The sequence below is a fragment of the Papaver somniferum genome, chromosome 7 (genome assembly GCF_003573695.1).
Source record: "Papaver somniferum cultivar HN1 chromosome 7, ASM357369v1, whole genome shotgun sequence".
Taxonomy (NCBI): Eukaryota; Viridiplantae; Streptophyta; class Magnoliopsida; order Ranunculales; family Papaveraceae; genus Papaver; species Papaver somniferum.
The window spans coordinates 79096382-79110733 of NC_039364.1; the positions used below are offsets into that span (position 1 = coordinate 79096382).

General features: G+C 39.2%; 1 protein-coding gene across 4 annotated transcripts; it reads right to left on the minus strand.

Annotated features, from left to right (window-relative positions):
- Positions 1 to 357: 357 nt before the first annotated feature.
- On the minus strand, positions 358 to 13932 carry LOC113297718 (protein furry homolog-like). Of its 4 annotated transcripts, none has more exons than XM_026546287.1 (17): positions 13585 to 13932; positions 12363 to 12481; positions 11746 to 11791; positions 10105 to 10177; positions 9964 to 10021; positions 9657 to 9752; positions 9435 to 9552; positions 9089 to 9355; positions 8786 to 8887; positions 8296 to 8653; positions 7678 to 7791; positions 6581 to 7218; positions 6280 to 6470; positions 5459 to 5672; positions 5011 to 5130; positions 4086 to 4844; positions 358 to 3683 (listed from the first exon to the last, which is right to left on the minus strand). In XM_026546287.1, exons 1-17 carry the CDS (start codon positions 13684 to 13686, stop codon positions 630 to 632), a joined length of 6429 nt encoding a protein of 2142 aa, XP_026402072.1. In that variant the 5' UTR covers positions 13687 to 13932; the 3' UTR covers positions 358 to 629. The 4 variants fall into 4 exon arrangements, with proteins under 4 accessions (XP_026402072.1, XP_026402073.1, XP_026402074.1 ...); XM_026546288.1 differs by having other exon boundaries at positions 12363 to 13229; XM_026546289.1 differs by lacking the exons at positions 12363 to 12481; positions 13585 to 13932 and adding an exon at positions 10357 to 10499 and having other exon boundaries at positions 11746 to 11790.
- Positions 13933 to 14352: the final 420 nt, after the last annotated feature.

Below are 14352 nucleotides of genomic sequence, written 5' to 3' on the forward strand. Positions count from 1 at the left end.
TTTAGCGTTTCTTGGTGTTAACGTAAGTTGCTTCTACTTCCCACCACTTCTGAAAAATAGCATCGATGACAGAGCAATTGGCGAATACCATATATTCGCGGATTTTGTTGTCGAGAAGTTGGCAAGAAAACAGACTTGATGATAAGTGCTCGATCGAATAAACATTCTCTGTTTTATAAGTTGATGATTTATTAATAGCATCTACTTGTCGAAATATTATAGATCAGACCCTCTGAATATGCATATACCAGTGCTGTTGTTTTCGAAATCTATCACTCTTCATCTTTGCCCTGGACTCTTCTCCTAATATCTCATCAGCACAAAGTATGCATTTCTTTTTGTTTTCCCTGTGAGTTCTCCGAGGAAAGAAAAAAAGTTCTTGAAAATGAATGATAAAAATTTACAAGTAGCAGGAAAGGGCATAATGAACCTTACCTCCTACAGATTTATTTACAAGGAAAAGCAAAGACAACGGGATGCATCATTTGATGCAGAACATCACCGGTCATGGAAATTAGGCAGACCAGACCTGTCACAGACCACCTGAGAAACTAAAATGCACGCAATCCTGATGTGTCTCTCTGTAGTATGTAACTTTGAGGCTGTTGTTACGAACTACAGAGCCACATCTATGGATTCCTCATAGTGGTCACAAAGGGGACAAGCCTTCTATACTCTCTCCTCCTCCCAAGTGCACAAGTATCAAGAACTCGCCCTAAAATGAGACGGGTATTCTGCAAAGCCAACTCCCTCGGTGGCAATCCCCCTGATTCTGTTGCACCACCAACACTGTTTGTGCCCCCCATTCCAACAATACCATACTGCAACTGCCCACTATGAGCCTTAAACGAGGTCTGAGGAACAAGTTTTTTCTCTTCACCGTTCTCTGTTGTCCCTAGGACGTGTGGAGGAGTAGCTCCAGTAAACGTGCTACAGCTCTGCAAAAGGGCTTCCAACACACTCAATGCCTCCCAACATAACGTGCTCTCCACAAGTTGTGAGACAATCGCGTATACATGTGGGCTTTGAGCCGCATCCATTGACGTGTGCTGTAGCAAAGCTTTAAGCATTAGCAGAATTACACGTTGGTACTCCACGGGGCCCTTCTCCAGAAGCCGTAACAAGTGCCCAAAAGCCAAAGCTGAGTGCTTTGGGAACCATTCGTGGCATAATAATGGTGAAACACAAGCTAGTAGGTTATCCATGGATGCAATTTGGCCTCGAGAGTAGGCTAAAAATACTGCCCCTAGTTCATCCAGTGATTTTGCATGGCACCAGACTGATATATTGGCTGCAACAGAGCAAGCTTTTTGGTACTGTTGTTGGAGCGGAGAAGCAGGAAAGAGTTGCAAGTCCTTGTTGAGCTGCAAGCAAAGCCATGGAAGCAAGCCTGTAATGTGCATCAGAAGCCGTGTTTCTCCATCCCCAAATATGGAATCACATGAGTGCACTGTAATCCGCGAAAGCACGTCGACAGAGTGCCCATGACTGACAGTTGACATAAGCCCTTTAAGCACAAGAGGCTGTACCCCTTCGAAAGTTGGTACTCTACCACTAGGTCTAGGAGGAAGTTCACTTACTGCCCTCCTTGTTTCCATCTTTTGAAGTTCACCCATGTTGGAGGTATCTAACTCCTCTCTAGGCATGCTTGAAAGGAGGACATTCTCAGTTGTTCTGTCCCTGAACGACAGTCGATCAATCACACGAGCAAATAGCTCAAGGACTTGGCAATACACATGGACGAAATCCAGGTGCATCATAGCAACACACCCCCAGAAAAGCTGAGGGTAAAGTATCACCTTCTCTGGCTCCATCATCTCCACCATTACTTGTAATGTTAACAGAATCTCCATGGAAAACCCTAAAACCGATGGTATAGGGTTCCCCAAGCACCTGTGAAGGCACCGCAGGAGTGAGACACATGTGTCGCTATTGACGCTTGGACGTAATGCACGGTAAATTTGGTGGGACCTGCAAGCAAGGTGCCTGGACATGCATTCCATTGCCCATTTAATTGCCTCAGTCCCCCATGTCTCTCGAAGGTCTCCTTGGAAGAAGATTGCATCAACCATGCTTTGAACTAGAGCAGATAGAAGTGCCGCACTTGGAAGTTCAGTTCGCAAGACTGTGGGGTCCTCATTCTCCCACATCATGCTTCCTCGCTTAGACTGGACATACTTGATCAAACTTACAACCTGCTGTTTGTTTTCCCCATCAATGTTCTCAACATCATAAAGCTCCAAGTGGCGGCCAGCTAGAGAGTAAAGCAGATTGACAAGCAAGTGTTGGCAATGCTCAAGCACGATATCTTCTGAACTATCCATTGACACAAATGTAACGTGGAACAGCAAGGGTAGATGCTCCCGAAAGTCCTCATCATTCTCATAGGCAATCTCGGCGAGAAGAATCAATGCTATGTCCGCATGAGTTAGTGAGTGCTGTTGGTGACCTTGCAGGGCTGATTGCAACTCTCCGGCGTTCACACCATGCATCACACCACCATAATGTAATCCATCCTCACCAAAGTTCGGTGTGTCGCTGAAGTAGTCTACACTGTCACGTGACATATTGCGGCTGCGTAGGGTGCCTGTTGAACTTCGGACTCCCATCAAAGGTCCCGACATGTTTACCATAGAAGGTAGGAGTTGCCCTGATCGTGTAGCACCAACAGGAACTATGTTCACCTCTGGAGGCATCTGACTTAACGGGCCTGAGATGCTGTGTCCCGCCGCTGTTCGCCAGCTCAGGGTCCCACTTGTATTTCTAGGTGGACCGTCAAAGGAACCCCGAACAAGTAATGGTGACATGTGGGACTGACTATCAACAACCGCTCCAATATGTGATGCTGCAGTCGGTCCCTGAGAGAATTCCAACAGAAAATTTCCGCTAGCCTCACCTTTGTTCGTGCTAAGCCTTATCGGTTCCACGCTATCCTCCAGCATTCGTTGAGCTAACTGGTAAACCAAGTGATCAATTGTACGTTGTGGACATATCCGAGCTAGATACAGACTTACACGTTTGGCGACTGAGAAATAGGTTGCAAACGCTCCACTTATTTCAGGAGATGCATTTGAATCGCAATCTTCTATCCCTTTAATAATTAAGAAATCCAGAACTGGGCTTATGTTCTTAGGCTTGCTAGCAATAGTGCTCCAGAGCTTCTCGATTTCATCAGGAAATTGGTCTCCGTGCCGCATCGTTACATAGTAAAGACTTTTTAATAATCTTTCACTCCAACCCGAGTCTTTGAGTTTCCAAAAGTTAAGGTTCTCAATCCACGGCGCCATGCAAGTTAACACCTGATGTTGGGCGATAATGTCAACAGCATCCAGCTGCCTTTGCATAATCTCCTCACACAGAAGCTGACTAAGCTCAGGGTGGTCTTTGGCAAGTTTGCAGGAGAGCTTATATTGGAATTGATGATAGGAGTCGGGAAGGTTGCCAACAACAGCAGCTCGGTAACTACCCGATCCTTCAATACCTTCCTCTGCCCACTCACGAATGGATAAGGTCTCAAGCATCTGAAGGGCGTCGTCACGGATCTGTCTCGATGGGTCTACCACCTTATAGAGGATCAAGCTAAGAAGTCTTTGTATTTCACATTTGGGGATTTCTTGGCGCATGTAGACTTCAGCTAGCACGCTAAAGTAACCATCAGCTATGGCAGCATGAGAATAGTAGCACTGTAGAAGTAACAAATAAAGAATGTTTAACCCCTTAAAGATATAGTATCATTCAAATGAAATAAATAAATAGTACATACCCACTTATCAACTGAATTTTTAAAAAATAAGGTGGGATTATCTGGCCTTAATTGTTTGACAGATGAAACACCCCTTTCAAACTCAATCTAGTGTTGAAGCATGCAAGGTGATGATCTAAGATTTCATCTTGCTCAATGTCCTACCTCACCATGTCGATTGAAAATCAGCCTTGGAACCCCTTTGCTATGTAATGTGGGTAGAATGGAGGAATTTCACCTCTCCTCTTATTGTTTTTTCAACAGTACTGCTTCAAAGTGTCTCATTGAGTGAGACTTTATACTATGAGTAAAGAGTCTACTCTAACGAGTCATAGCACAATACCTGGTCAATGCAAGCGTGAAACAGATCTAAATTTGTTTGAATAAGATTTTTTAGAGCTGTTTTAGCTAGGGCAACCCGCAGGCCCTTTTTCTGATCACGCCCAACACTAGCACGCCCTCCATCCGCGTATCTCGGAGTTCTTGAATCAACTGGTGAATACCCATAAGGTGCCCTAGGTGCTGGCTCAGTGAACAACCCATTGATCCAGTATATTACCTTTCCACTCATCTTTCTTGCATTATCATCAAAGCAAGGACCATACAACAATGAAGCCATGGCATTCATTGAGGCCCACTGAATTGCCTCAACTTGCTCATTCATTTCTTTGTCAAACGATATCCTATCTACAGACTCCTTTGATCGACCATGCTGAGCTTGCTTGTAACGGTCGATTTCACGTCGATATTCAGTTACACCATCCTGACCACCTACTGTGGTGCCAACTTCATCACACCAAGAGAGAAGAAGATCAAAGAGCCGTTTTCGAGTTTTAATATCGAATTTCTCTGATCTTGATTCCACAAAGTCAGGGGCTAGTGATCTTAGAACAGACGCTAGGGCATAGCGGAGAGGTTGCACTTCTTGAAAGCTATCTGTGGTTGATGTTATGATTTGTCTTATAGTTTCTTCAATGAACTTCAAATAATGGAGACGGAAAACTGGTTTTCGGTTCAGCATCCCGGGCCAAACATTCTCAGCAACAGTACGATATATATTTGCAATGTGAATACGGAGTTCCTCTCTCCGGGATTTCTGAGTCTGCATATACCAGCGATGATTTAGACTATAAGATAAATCAGCAACAAATCAAAATCGTTTGTGCAAACCTATTTTGACATGCTTTGCTTCATAAGTTAAATGAAATCTCTCTGTGATAAGACTACGGAAACAGAAATGTCAATAAACAATAAACCTGCTAACCCACCTTCCACTTGGGCTTTCCTTCTGTTTCAGATGAAATTTCTTCTACAAATAGTGCAAGCTCACCAAACATGATTTGACAGACCTCAAGATGTGATCGGCCAAGAGCCATGGTAGCTGCATGCTGAATCATGAAAGCAAAATCAAATAATGAACCAAATTAATGCACAGATAAAAAAAAAGGAACAGAAAAATTAAATTTTCTCAATAGAAATGAATGTGGTGGCGAACTTGGCTTTCTTCTTTATTCTAATGTGTTTCTAGCCAACTATAACTTGTCCAGACAAAGAATGTTAAAATACACCCCTCTAATTGTCTATTACTTAAAAAATGAGCCTGACGTTAGTATCACAAAACCACATACTTAACAATCTTTTCCTTTGCTAATCGTCATAAGATGGGGTGTGTGGATTGGGAATTGGGTAATGAATGTGATTATTTCACGGACTTACCATGTGGGCTTCAGATCCAGATTTTAGTGAAGGGAAGATGAGAGAGTAAAGTTCTTTGGTTACTGCCAAACTACCAGCTTCAGGTGGACAAGAGCATGCAAACATAGCATATACAAGCCATTGATCTAATTTGTTTTCAGTATCTTGTGATTGATGAGCCTTCCCACCTAATTCTGCAGGTGTAATATGAGCAAGCCGCCGCATCACCTCCAACCTGCCATGTTGAAAACACAGGAAACTCAGTGGCTCTTTCTACCGATATGGATTCAACATAAATCAATATTGACAATACAAATAGGGAAAACAACAATCTTAAAGGTTAGGAATAGTATATCCATCAAAATGCCGAATCCAAAGATTAAATTTAACAAAAGCCTATACAAAACAGAAAGATGGTCTTGCTCTACAGAGTTAATTCAAATGAAGACAAACAAAACTAGATAGACAAATAAATGGCTGAAGAGAGCATATAGTGCCATTCAAAAACTATGGTTAAGTAAGGTTCATTTTTAGTTGAAATTTCATTATATTGAGTACAAAAAGTACGGTAAACTATGCTTCATGCTCTGTATGATACTACAATTTTATGTTTTCCAAATCCGAGAAACGAAAAGAAAGAAGCGCTTGCTTAGGTCAACCCAAAAGTTCTGTTACCAAGAAGTTCCCTTGAATTTTCTCCCTGAGAAAAAGAATGAAAAAGACCTTAAACATAAAATTCAAATCCATCCTGCATAGATATGATCAACAGGAGGTTTCATGAACAGACTTGACCGGTACAGAACATTAAAAGTGGACTGAAATATATAGAAGCATTTTCTTACTTCGCTTCCTGCACTGAACTCGGGCAAAGTTCACCAGCATATTTCACAAGCTCACTGACACAGCGAGCCCATCTATTTTTATCAGGGCCTTCTAGAAGGGAATAGAGTGTCACATCAGCAGGAACTGCATCCTCCCGTCTCAAATCAAAAGGTCGACCAGAATCACAGTAGCAGCTCTGAACAATGTCCTCCTGTAAACTTAGGTCAACAAGTTTCAGGGCCCTGCCCCGGCACAATGGACTTGGAAAAAAGTAAAGAAACATGAAGCACCAAAAATTACTAAGAGAGGCAGAAGACTCGCCTCATTTTCTTCTAGAACATCAATTACAAATATCGGTTCAGCTTCCACTCTCAACCTAAAATCAGACCGGGCATTTACTGAAAAATTTGTTATATCATTTCTCAGAGCGCGAACACATCGAAGTAACTCTAATGCTGTGTGTCTGATTTGAATGTCCACGGAACTGAGAAAGATAAGACCTACAGCATCCATCTCAGATGCACGAAATTCAACCACCTCACCTGTCTGAGGATTGTAAGGAGGTGGCCTACAGATTGTTTCATTTTCTTGGATAGCCCCTCTCATATTCTGAAAACCACTATCATGTTCAAGTCTCTCATCAGACAAACATGCTCTCCAGAAACGCATGAGTTCCACTAGGCGTCCCAGTGATGTTTGAATAAGAAGAGGGAATTCATCTGGGAGCCGAATGATGAAACTGGCCATTCCTTTCATTACTGCGAAGCGGCGCTGGGGAAGGTACCTTAAAATCCTATTCAGAACTTGAACAGCTTCTTCACGAACACCGGGATCAATACTTATGCCATGTTGAGGGATTATTTCAGTAATCTTATCACTTCGACCGACTTCTTCAATCAGATACGGTATGCATTTAAGTACTGACCGGAAGAGATGTCCCTGAGATTTTTCTTTGGTGTCTGCAGATCAAAATAAACGATGAACTTTATACCCCGCATGGGAGTCAGGTTATCATTAGTAGCATATTCATCATAGTAGTTCAAAGTTATGTCCCTGGGGGCAGTTATAAGCTCACCACAAGTGGAAAGCATTAGCTTAGAAGTTTAATTAAATGGTTGTAATTATATTGCGTGCATATATGTATATATATATATATATATCTCGTAATACTAACCAATAGTCAAAATAGTTTAAATGCTATCTCACAAATCAGAACTGAAGAAATTCAATACATGATTTCACCTCACTCCTCTAACATAGGCTGCCTTTTATCAATATGTAAAGTCTACACATTGGCAACTAGTTGCACTCAGTAGATCATATCAGATGCTCAGCAGCCCATCGTCAGTTACAGATAAAAAGCTATCCACATTTACCTCTTACATCAATACAAAAATTAATATGGCAAGGATAATTACCTATTGTCGTCTTTGATGAAGTAAGAAGAGCTTGACAGTAGGTTCTGTTGCAGGACCTTAAGATTGACTCGATTGCAGACTTCACTTTTGGAACATGGTGACCAACATCATGACCTGTCAACAATCTGTATGAGTCAAGTTTCTGTAGTGAGTAATGTGACTGAAAGTGCTAATGATGTTTGTTAGCACAATTCTATTTACAGTGAAACACTTGTTTCTCTTAAGAAGACCAGAATGCAACCGAGTGACCCTTTTTTGTAACCATAGTATGCTCATTAGAAGATGATCCAAGAATTGACTTTATGTTTGCGTGGGCGAAGAATATCACACATAATGTATCATATCACCATCCCAAAAAAATCATGTCCTTTAAAACTTCTAACCCCTCAAATATATAACTTTATAACGGATGGAATGGTTTAAGAAATTTACCGTGTGGATTATAGGGGATAGAAGTTTTAGACTGGTATGATTTTTCGGGGAGGATAAATGTTGCACTAAGGAAATCATTCGCACCAGTAATCAACCCTTGAATCATCTTCATGAACTGCTTCAAGCCACATGGTCAGCGCAGTAGTCCTTTTCAAATTACGACCAATGACAAGGATGAATAACAACCTTGAAAAACTTGCAAGCTAGCCTGTGGATTTGTAGGAGACCGGAAAATGGCCAGCAAAGCCCGTAAGCCAATAACCTTCGATTCGCTCAAATTTTCGGATTTCAGAAGTTCCAGTATCATGTGGTTCATCGCAAAGTCTAAGTTACTTTCTGCGATAGTCACACAAAACTCAACAAGTTTATCATGTTGGGAATCCTGAGTTAGAAGTCCTTTCCTCAAAACAGTTAAAAGCTGTGCTGTTACACTGTCTAGGTAGTCCCACACGCGATTTATAGGTTGGTAGTCTGCATAAACGTTTAAGTAAAATCTAACGACTCGATGAAGACAGTCCAAAGCCATGAAGCGATGGTTCTTGTCCTGCCACAGAAAGACTAGATAGCATCAACTGATGACAATTTGTAATTGGTATTAAATAGATTGAAAATACTACCTCCTTGGCTAACTGCATGAAGCCACCTATATGAATATAATGAATACTGGTAAACTTACCCTTAGATGCTTATATAGATATTCCATGTGAGAACCGAAGTTGTTATTGAAAGTTTGTGGATCACCCAGACAAAGAAGAAGGGTCACCAAAGGATAACCAACCTATAAAGGAAAACATCTAAGTATAAGCAACATATCTTAACATTACAATAGTGCACGAAAGGATCTAGCTATCAGGCAAATATAAGATAATAACTGGGAACCAAAATGTCATCATGTCTTCAAAGTAAAAGCATTTTGAAGTTACGAGGCATACTGTTAATTACGATAGCAAAATCATTGATCATCTCTAAATGCACTTACAGATATATGTTTGCTCTGTTTCTCTATCCAATGCATAAGTTGGCCTCTTATTCTAGCTACTGCTTCATACCACAAACTCAGGGCAGGGTCAACACCTGATGGGGGCCATTGGTTTTTTCCACGATCTGCAAGTGGTGCAAGTATGCTTGAAAGCATATTACATAGAGCATGATGGAGTTCACTTTTCCTTTTATGTGGAGCCCGATTAAGGGGGTTTGCTTTTGACACAAATGAAGCGGATGCATTAAGTCCACCCTCAGACTTCACCTGGGACAATTAATTACTTGAACGCTAATGAAGACTGAAGATTTGTATGAATAAAAATAACTAATAGATTAAGATATACCCCGAGTTTAAGGTACCGCATCCCATTAATGATACTAAGCGTCTCACTTCTAGCAGCACTCGTGTCAATACGGCGCGTATTAAGTTCCATAAAGAAACGCTCAGTTACAGAACTAAACCTATAAAAAGAAGTGAAAAAAGGTGTGAAAAACTTAACCAAGCCTTCAGGTGAATGTTTGTGGATCCACATACCCTGCGAAAAGAAAGAGTAAGGCTGATGTACCTGATCCGTGATAATGCACCAAGGAGCTGTGCAACTAAATCTAGAAGAAGTCCACGCAAATCAACCAATGAGGGATATTCAATCTGGCTTACAACCCTGTTTAAGTTGTTTCAATTAGTAAAGTATCCTAAGAACCCTGTGATGATGACCTAAGAGTAAGGTCATAAGATAATTCAAACCTGCCATAGATGTTCAGCAAAACTAAGAACTCAAGTTAGATTCTGTGCACAAGGCTAAGGCTTATGCCTGATATCATATACATCTAGTAGGTCATGCAAACTAAGCTGAAGGCAATACAGGACCTCACCTGTCAGCATTGATTAGCCAGTCAAATACAAAATTTTCCAGCCCAGACCAAAGTTTCTCTGCATTTAGGATGTAACCATCAGATTAAGTGTTATCCACGATAACAATGCGATCCAGCAAAACATAAATACATAAAGCATGCCTGTAAGTCCTTCCACTGGGCAGCACTCCACAAATCGAATACATGCTGAACAAAATATACACTCCACGGAAAGCTGAATTGAAGAAACAAATATCACAAACATGGAGAAATGGTAAGTAAAATTGTTGCCACAGAAATAACGCAAGGTACTTCACAATTCCGATTCTGTTTGACGAGCAAGAAAATACGGACCTGTTGTAAACTCAAATTCATATCAAATCTTAATGGTATGACACATGGAATTGTACTTACTACTGTATATGCTCTCAATGTAGGACCAGGAAGCCATTGGTAATTTGTGAGATTGGTCATTTTCATTTACCCCTCTTTGTTATATTGGAATAGTGCAACATATATCAAGTAGAATGTTCTCTTTCCTGAAGTACTTAGATCCCCTACAGTCATAGTGTCAGAATGAGTTGATCTCGCATGAATGTGCAGTGTCGACTGACTAACTGAAGGGTTTCTACACTGCAAATTACAGATCCTGGCAGAGAAAACTTCTTGCTCATGATTTTCATGCGGTGTCGTGCAAAAATATAAACAGAGAAATGAAGAAGATACTTCACATCAAATTATGAGCACTTCATTCTAGTAAAACAGGAAAGACAATACGGCGAGTTCTTTGCATAATTAATCTTTTCCGGAGAAGCAAAACTCCGTAAAATATATATATATATTGAATTGCTAAATTAATAGTTTATCTAGCAAAACGAACTGCTAAATTACCTATTCATTTAGCAAAACGAACTGTCATCCCAAAGTTCATACTCCAAAATTTAACTGCTAATTAATCAACTGTTCATCTAGCAAAATGAACTACTATCCAACAACTCATTTATTCTAGCTGTTCATTTTCGTAAATGAATAGTCATCCCACAATCAACTGCTAGAAAATCTAGCAAAATCAACTACATTGAATAGTTGATTCTCCAAAATGAATTGCAACCCACAGTTCATTCTCCTGAACTGTCATCCTACATTCATTTATTCTAGCAGTCCATTTTGGTAAATGAAACGCTTATCCCACAGTTCATTTTGGAAAATGAATTGCAGTTCTAGCGATGCATACTACTAATATTTAGCTAAGCCAATAATGTGAAAATTAAGGCGTTGAAAAATTAAATGCGTAGTACTCGTTATATGGATCTGGTCAAAAAACTGTCTGAATATTTAAAATTTGTTATACTCGAATTTATAGTTTGATAGATATGCCTATGTTTTACACATAAAAGGGCGGTTCTGATATTCTTTTAAATAATGATGATGTTATCCCGCGTTTTTGAGGATGAACTAATAACTCTTGGATTAAATAGATAGAATCTTTTGGGCCAGGCCCATAGGACCAAATCGGTGGACAACTCCTAATACTAGGATTAAACGACAGTTCTAACATACGTATATATATATATATATACACAGAAAGGGAAACAAAGGAAAAAAAAAATCAATCAATATGGATGAATATCAATGTGTTATGGACTAGGCATCTTATGATAACATCCTAATCTTCAATTTCACATTGTGTTAGATAGGAGAGCACTATTTGTACCCTGCAAGCATTTCAGATTGAAAAGAGAGGTTTCTCTGGTTCAGTGGTGATAAAAATTTACTACTAACATAAATAAATCTTTGACAAACCTTTTTCTGGAATGTAGAGGCATCATTTGCACCCTTTGGAGATTCACTGCAACACAACCAATGCAACCAATAAGAATCTACTTAGTCAAATAGGCAGCTCCTAAACTCAACAATTGTTTCATTTTAATTTTTTTTCCTTTCTTTTTTTTTTATATAAAATAACTCAACAATTATATAGTTAAACTCATTCGCTTAGATAAGTGGTTAAACTCAGGAACAGTGTATTTTAGAAGAATAAGAGGAAAAATACCTAAAAGAAACTATAAGGAAAACATTCCTTCACGTACTAGTAGAAGTGTAGAACTACAAACGACATATTATCACAATAATCAAGGCCCTATGATGCAGGGGCATACATCCATCATCCTAATTCACACAAATGGAACTAGCAAGTGACAATCAGCAACTAGGATACAACCAACAAAGTTTTAACATGAAATATCCACTTTACCATGTAGCATTGCTATTATAATTAATAGAATCAAATTAACAATTCAAATGTTGAAGCTGGTTTGATATACTATGGTAAGACAAAAAGGCATATTTTCACTCGACTTCTAATTAAATATCTTGAATAATCATAATAAAAACAGATGAAAGTAAAGCTAGGTGTATACCTTTCTCGCCACTTTAACAGCGCTTCAAGAAGAGGGACAGGTGTATGTTGAGCTACCATAGCTAATGAATCCAAAACTTGCTCATAAGCTGGGTCAGATGGTCGTAGGTATTGTCCATCCTGTTTATAAGGCATGAGTGACTAAAAATGCAAAAGTACTAATATGAGCAATTTCTATGTGATGTATAGCACCAAAAGCATGATTGTCTCTTCTAAAGCCAAAAAACTGAATAGGTAAGAACTAGTAATTCTTCTTCAGACGTTTATGCATAAGCAGAATATCAGTTCAATCCTAAGATGCCACTCCTATCTCAAGATGGTGGTGGTGCATAAGTTTGTGATGGGACCAACGCGTACTAACACTTCTGACCTTGTGTTAGTAGCTAGATCACAGTGATGTTAATCCAGGTTACCCTTCTTTACTCGCATATGTCCGAGGATCTGCATAGCCCGTTCCTTTTATCCATTCACAAACTTTTATGATTCTAAAGAAGCAAGTGACCATCCTCCATCCATATCAGTTTATCCCATTTTGGCATTTTAAAAGTTCAAACCTTAATTTAGCATCTCAAGTGATGTCAGAGTTGACTCAAATATATGTGAATCTATCCTTTCCTTTCTCCCCATCTTTAAGCAAACTTGACATTTCTTATTCCATCCATCACTTTACAAACTTGGTAAGTTAAGCTAGAATTTCACCTTAAGTAACATCCATGCCAATGCTAGAAGAAAAAACCTTCTCTTCCGATATTTGGAAGGAACATAATTCCCTCCAACCACTTCAGTCATTTTTCTTTCCATCCTGCACACCAAATTACGGCATTGCCCGAGATGGCATTGGCATTGCCCTTTCGCCGGCAACCTAACACTGGAGCAGGGTTTAGGGAAATTGGGAAGTTATGCCAGAAAAACAGCTTCCTATGATCCATATATCAGTTGGAAATATAAAAAGCCTGTAACCACCATAGCTGATCAAATTATTGATTCACGGGATTCATTAGTGCTAATAATGTGCATCCATAAAACCATCTGGTTTTCGACTATATTTATGTTTGATTCCTTCGAGTTATCTAAGATAGTCAGACTGTATATCTGAATTTCGATTCCTAATCAGTTATCTATCCATAGATTCTGATAAAACTAGAAACTTAGGGTTTAAATCTGTAATTTGATCAAAACAAAATTCCAATTAATAAAACTTCAACGATATTATGATGATGTACCTGTGCTTGAGCTGTTTCAATACGACGTCTAGCAAGAGGAAGAAATCTTTGAAGAAGTGCATCAACAATCAGCTTCGCTGCACTTCCAGTTGATGACCTCATTTTGTTTTTTCTTTTCTTTGATTTCTCTCAACAACAAATATTCATCTAAATTGTTTTCTGAATTCTGGTAATTATTATTATTATCTAAGATTTCATGAGTTGTGATATTACTAGACCTTTACCTTCAGTATTAATAAACGCCATCCTTTTAATTGCTCTGCTTTTTCTTATTTTTTTTCTTCTTCTGGAACTGTTGTTGTGGGAAGGAAATGTTTTCGCGGAATGTTTGACGTTCAAACATTGAGATCCGTGCAGTTTTGATGATCTAATAATTTGGGTTCCTGCTTTTGACTTTTTCTTAGAACGATATTTTCGGGATCATGATTTTCTTTTGGGACCATGATTTTATTTTGGGTGAAGACATTAGAAGTAAATCTAGGTCACCCCTTATCTAGATATTTATATTAATATCTAAATTACTCTCCTGATTAATTTTGGGTGATGATTAGTTAGTGTTAATAATAGTTAGTGTAATGATTAGTGAGATGATAAAGTTAAAGATAATTAGTGAGATTAAAAAATCAGATGGTTTTTTTTTTTAAAGAAGTAGAATTATTGAGAGAGTAAAGTTAGAGAAGATGAAGAAGGAAAACATGAAAAACGATGGATTTTACCAACCACAACTGGAGGAAAGGTATTTGGGTACCCAGGTATGCTTCAAACTTA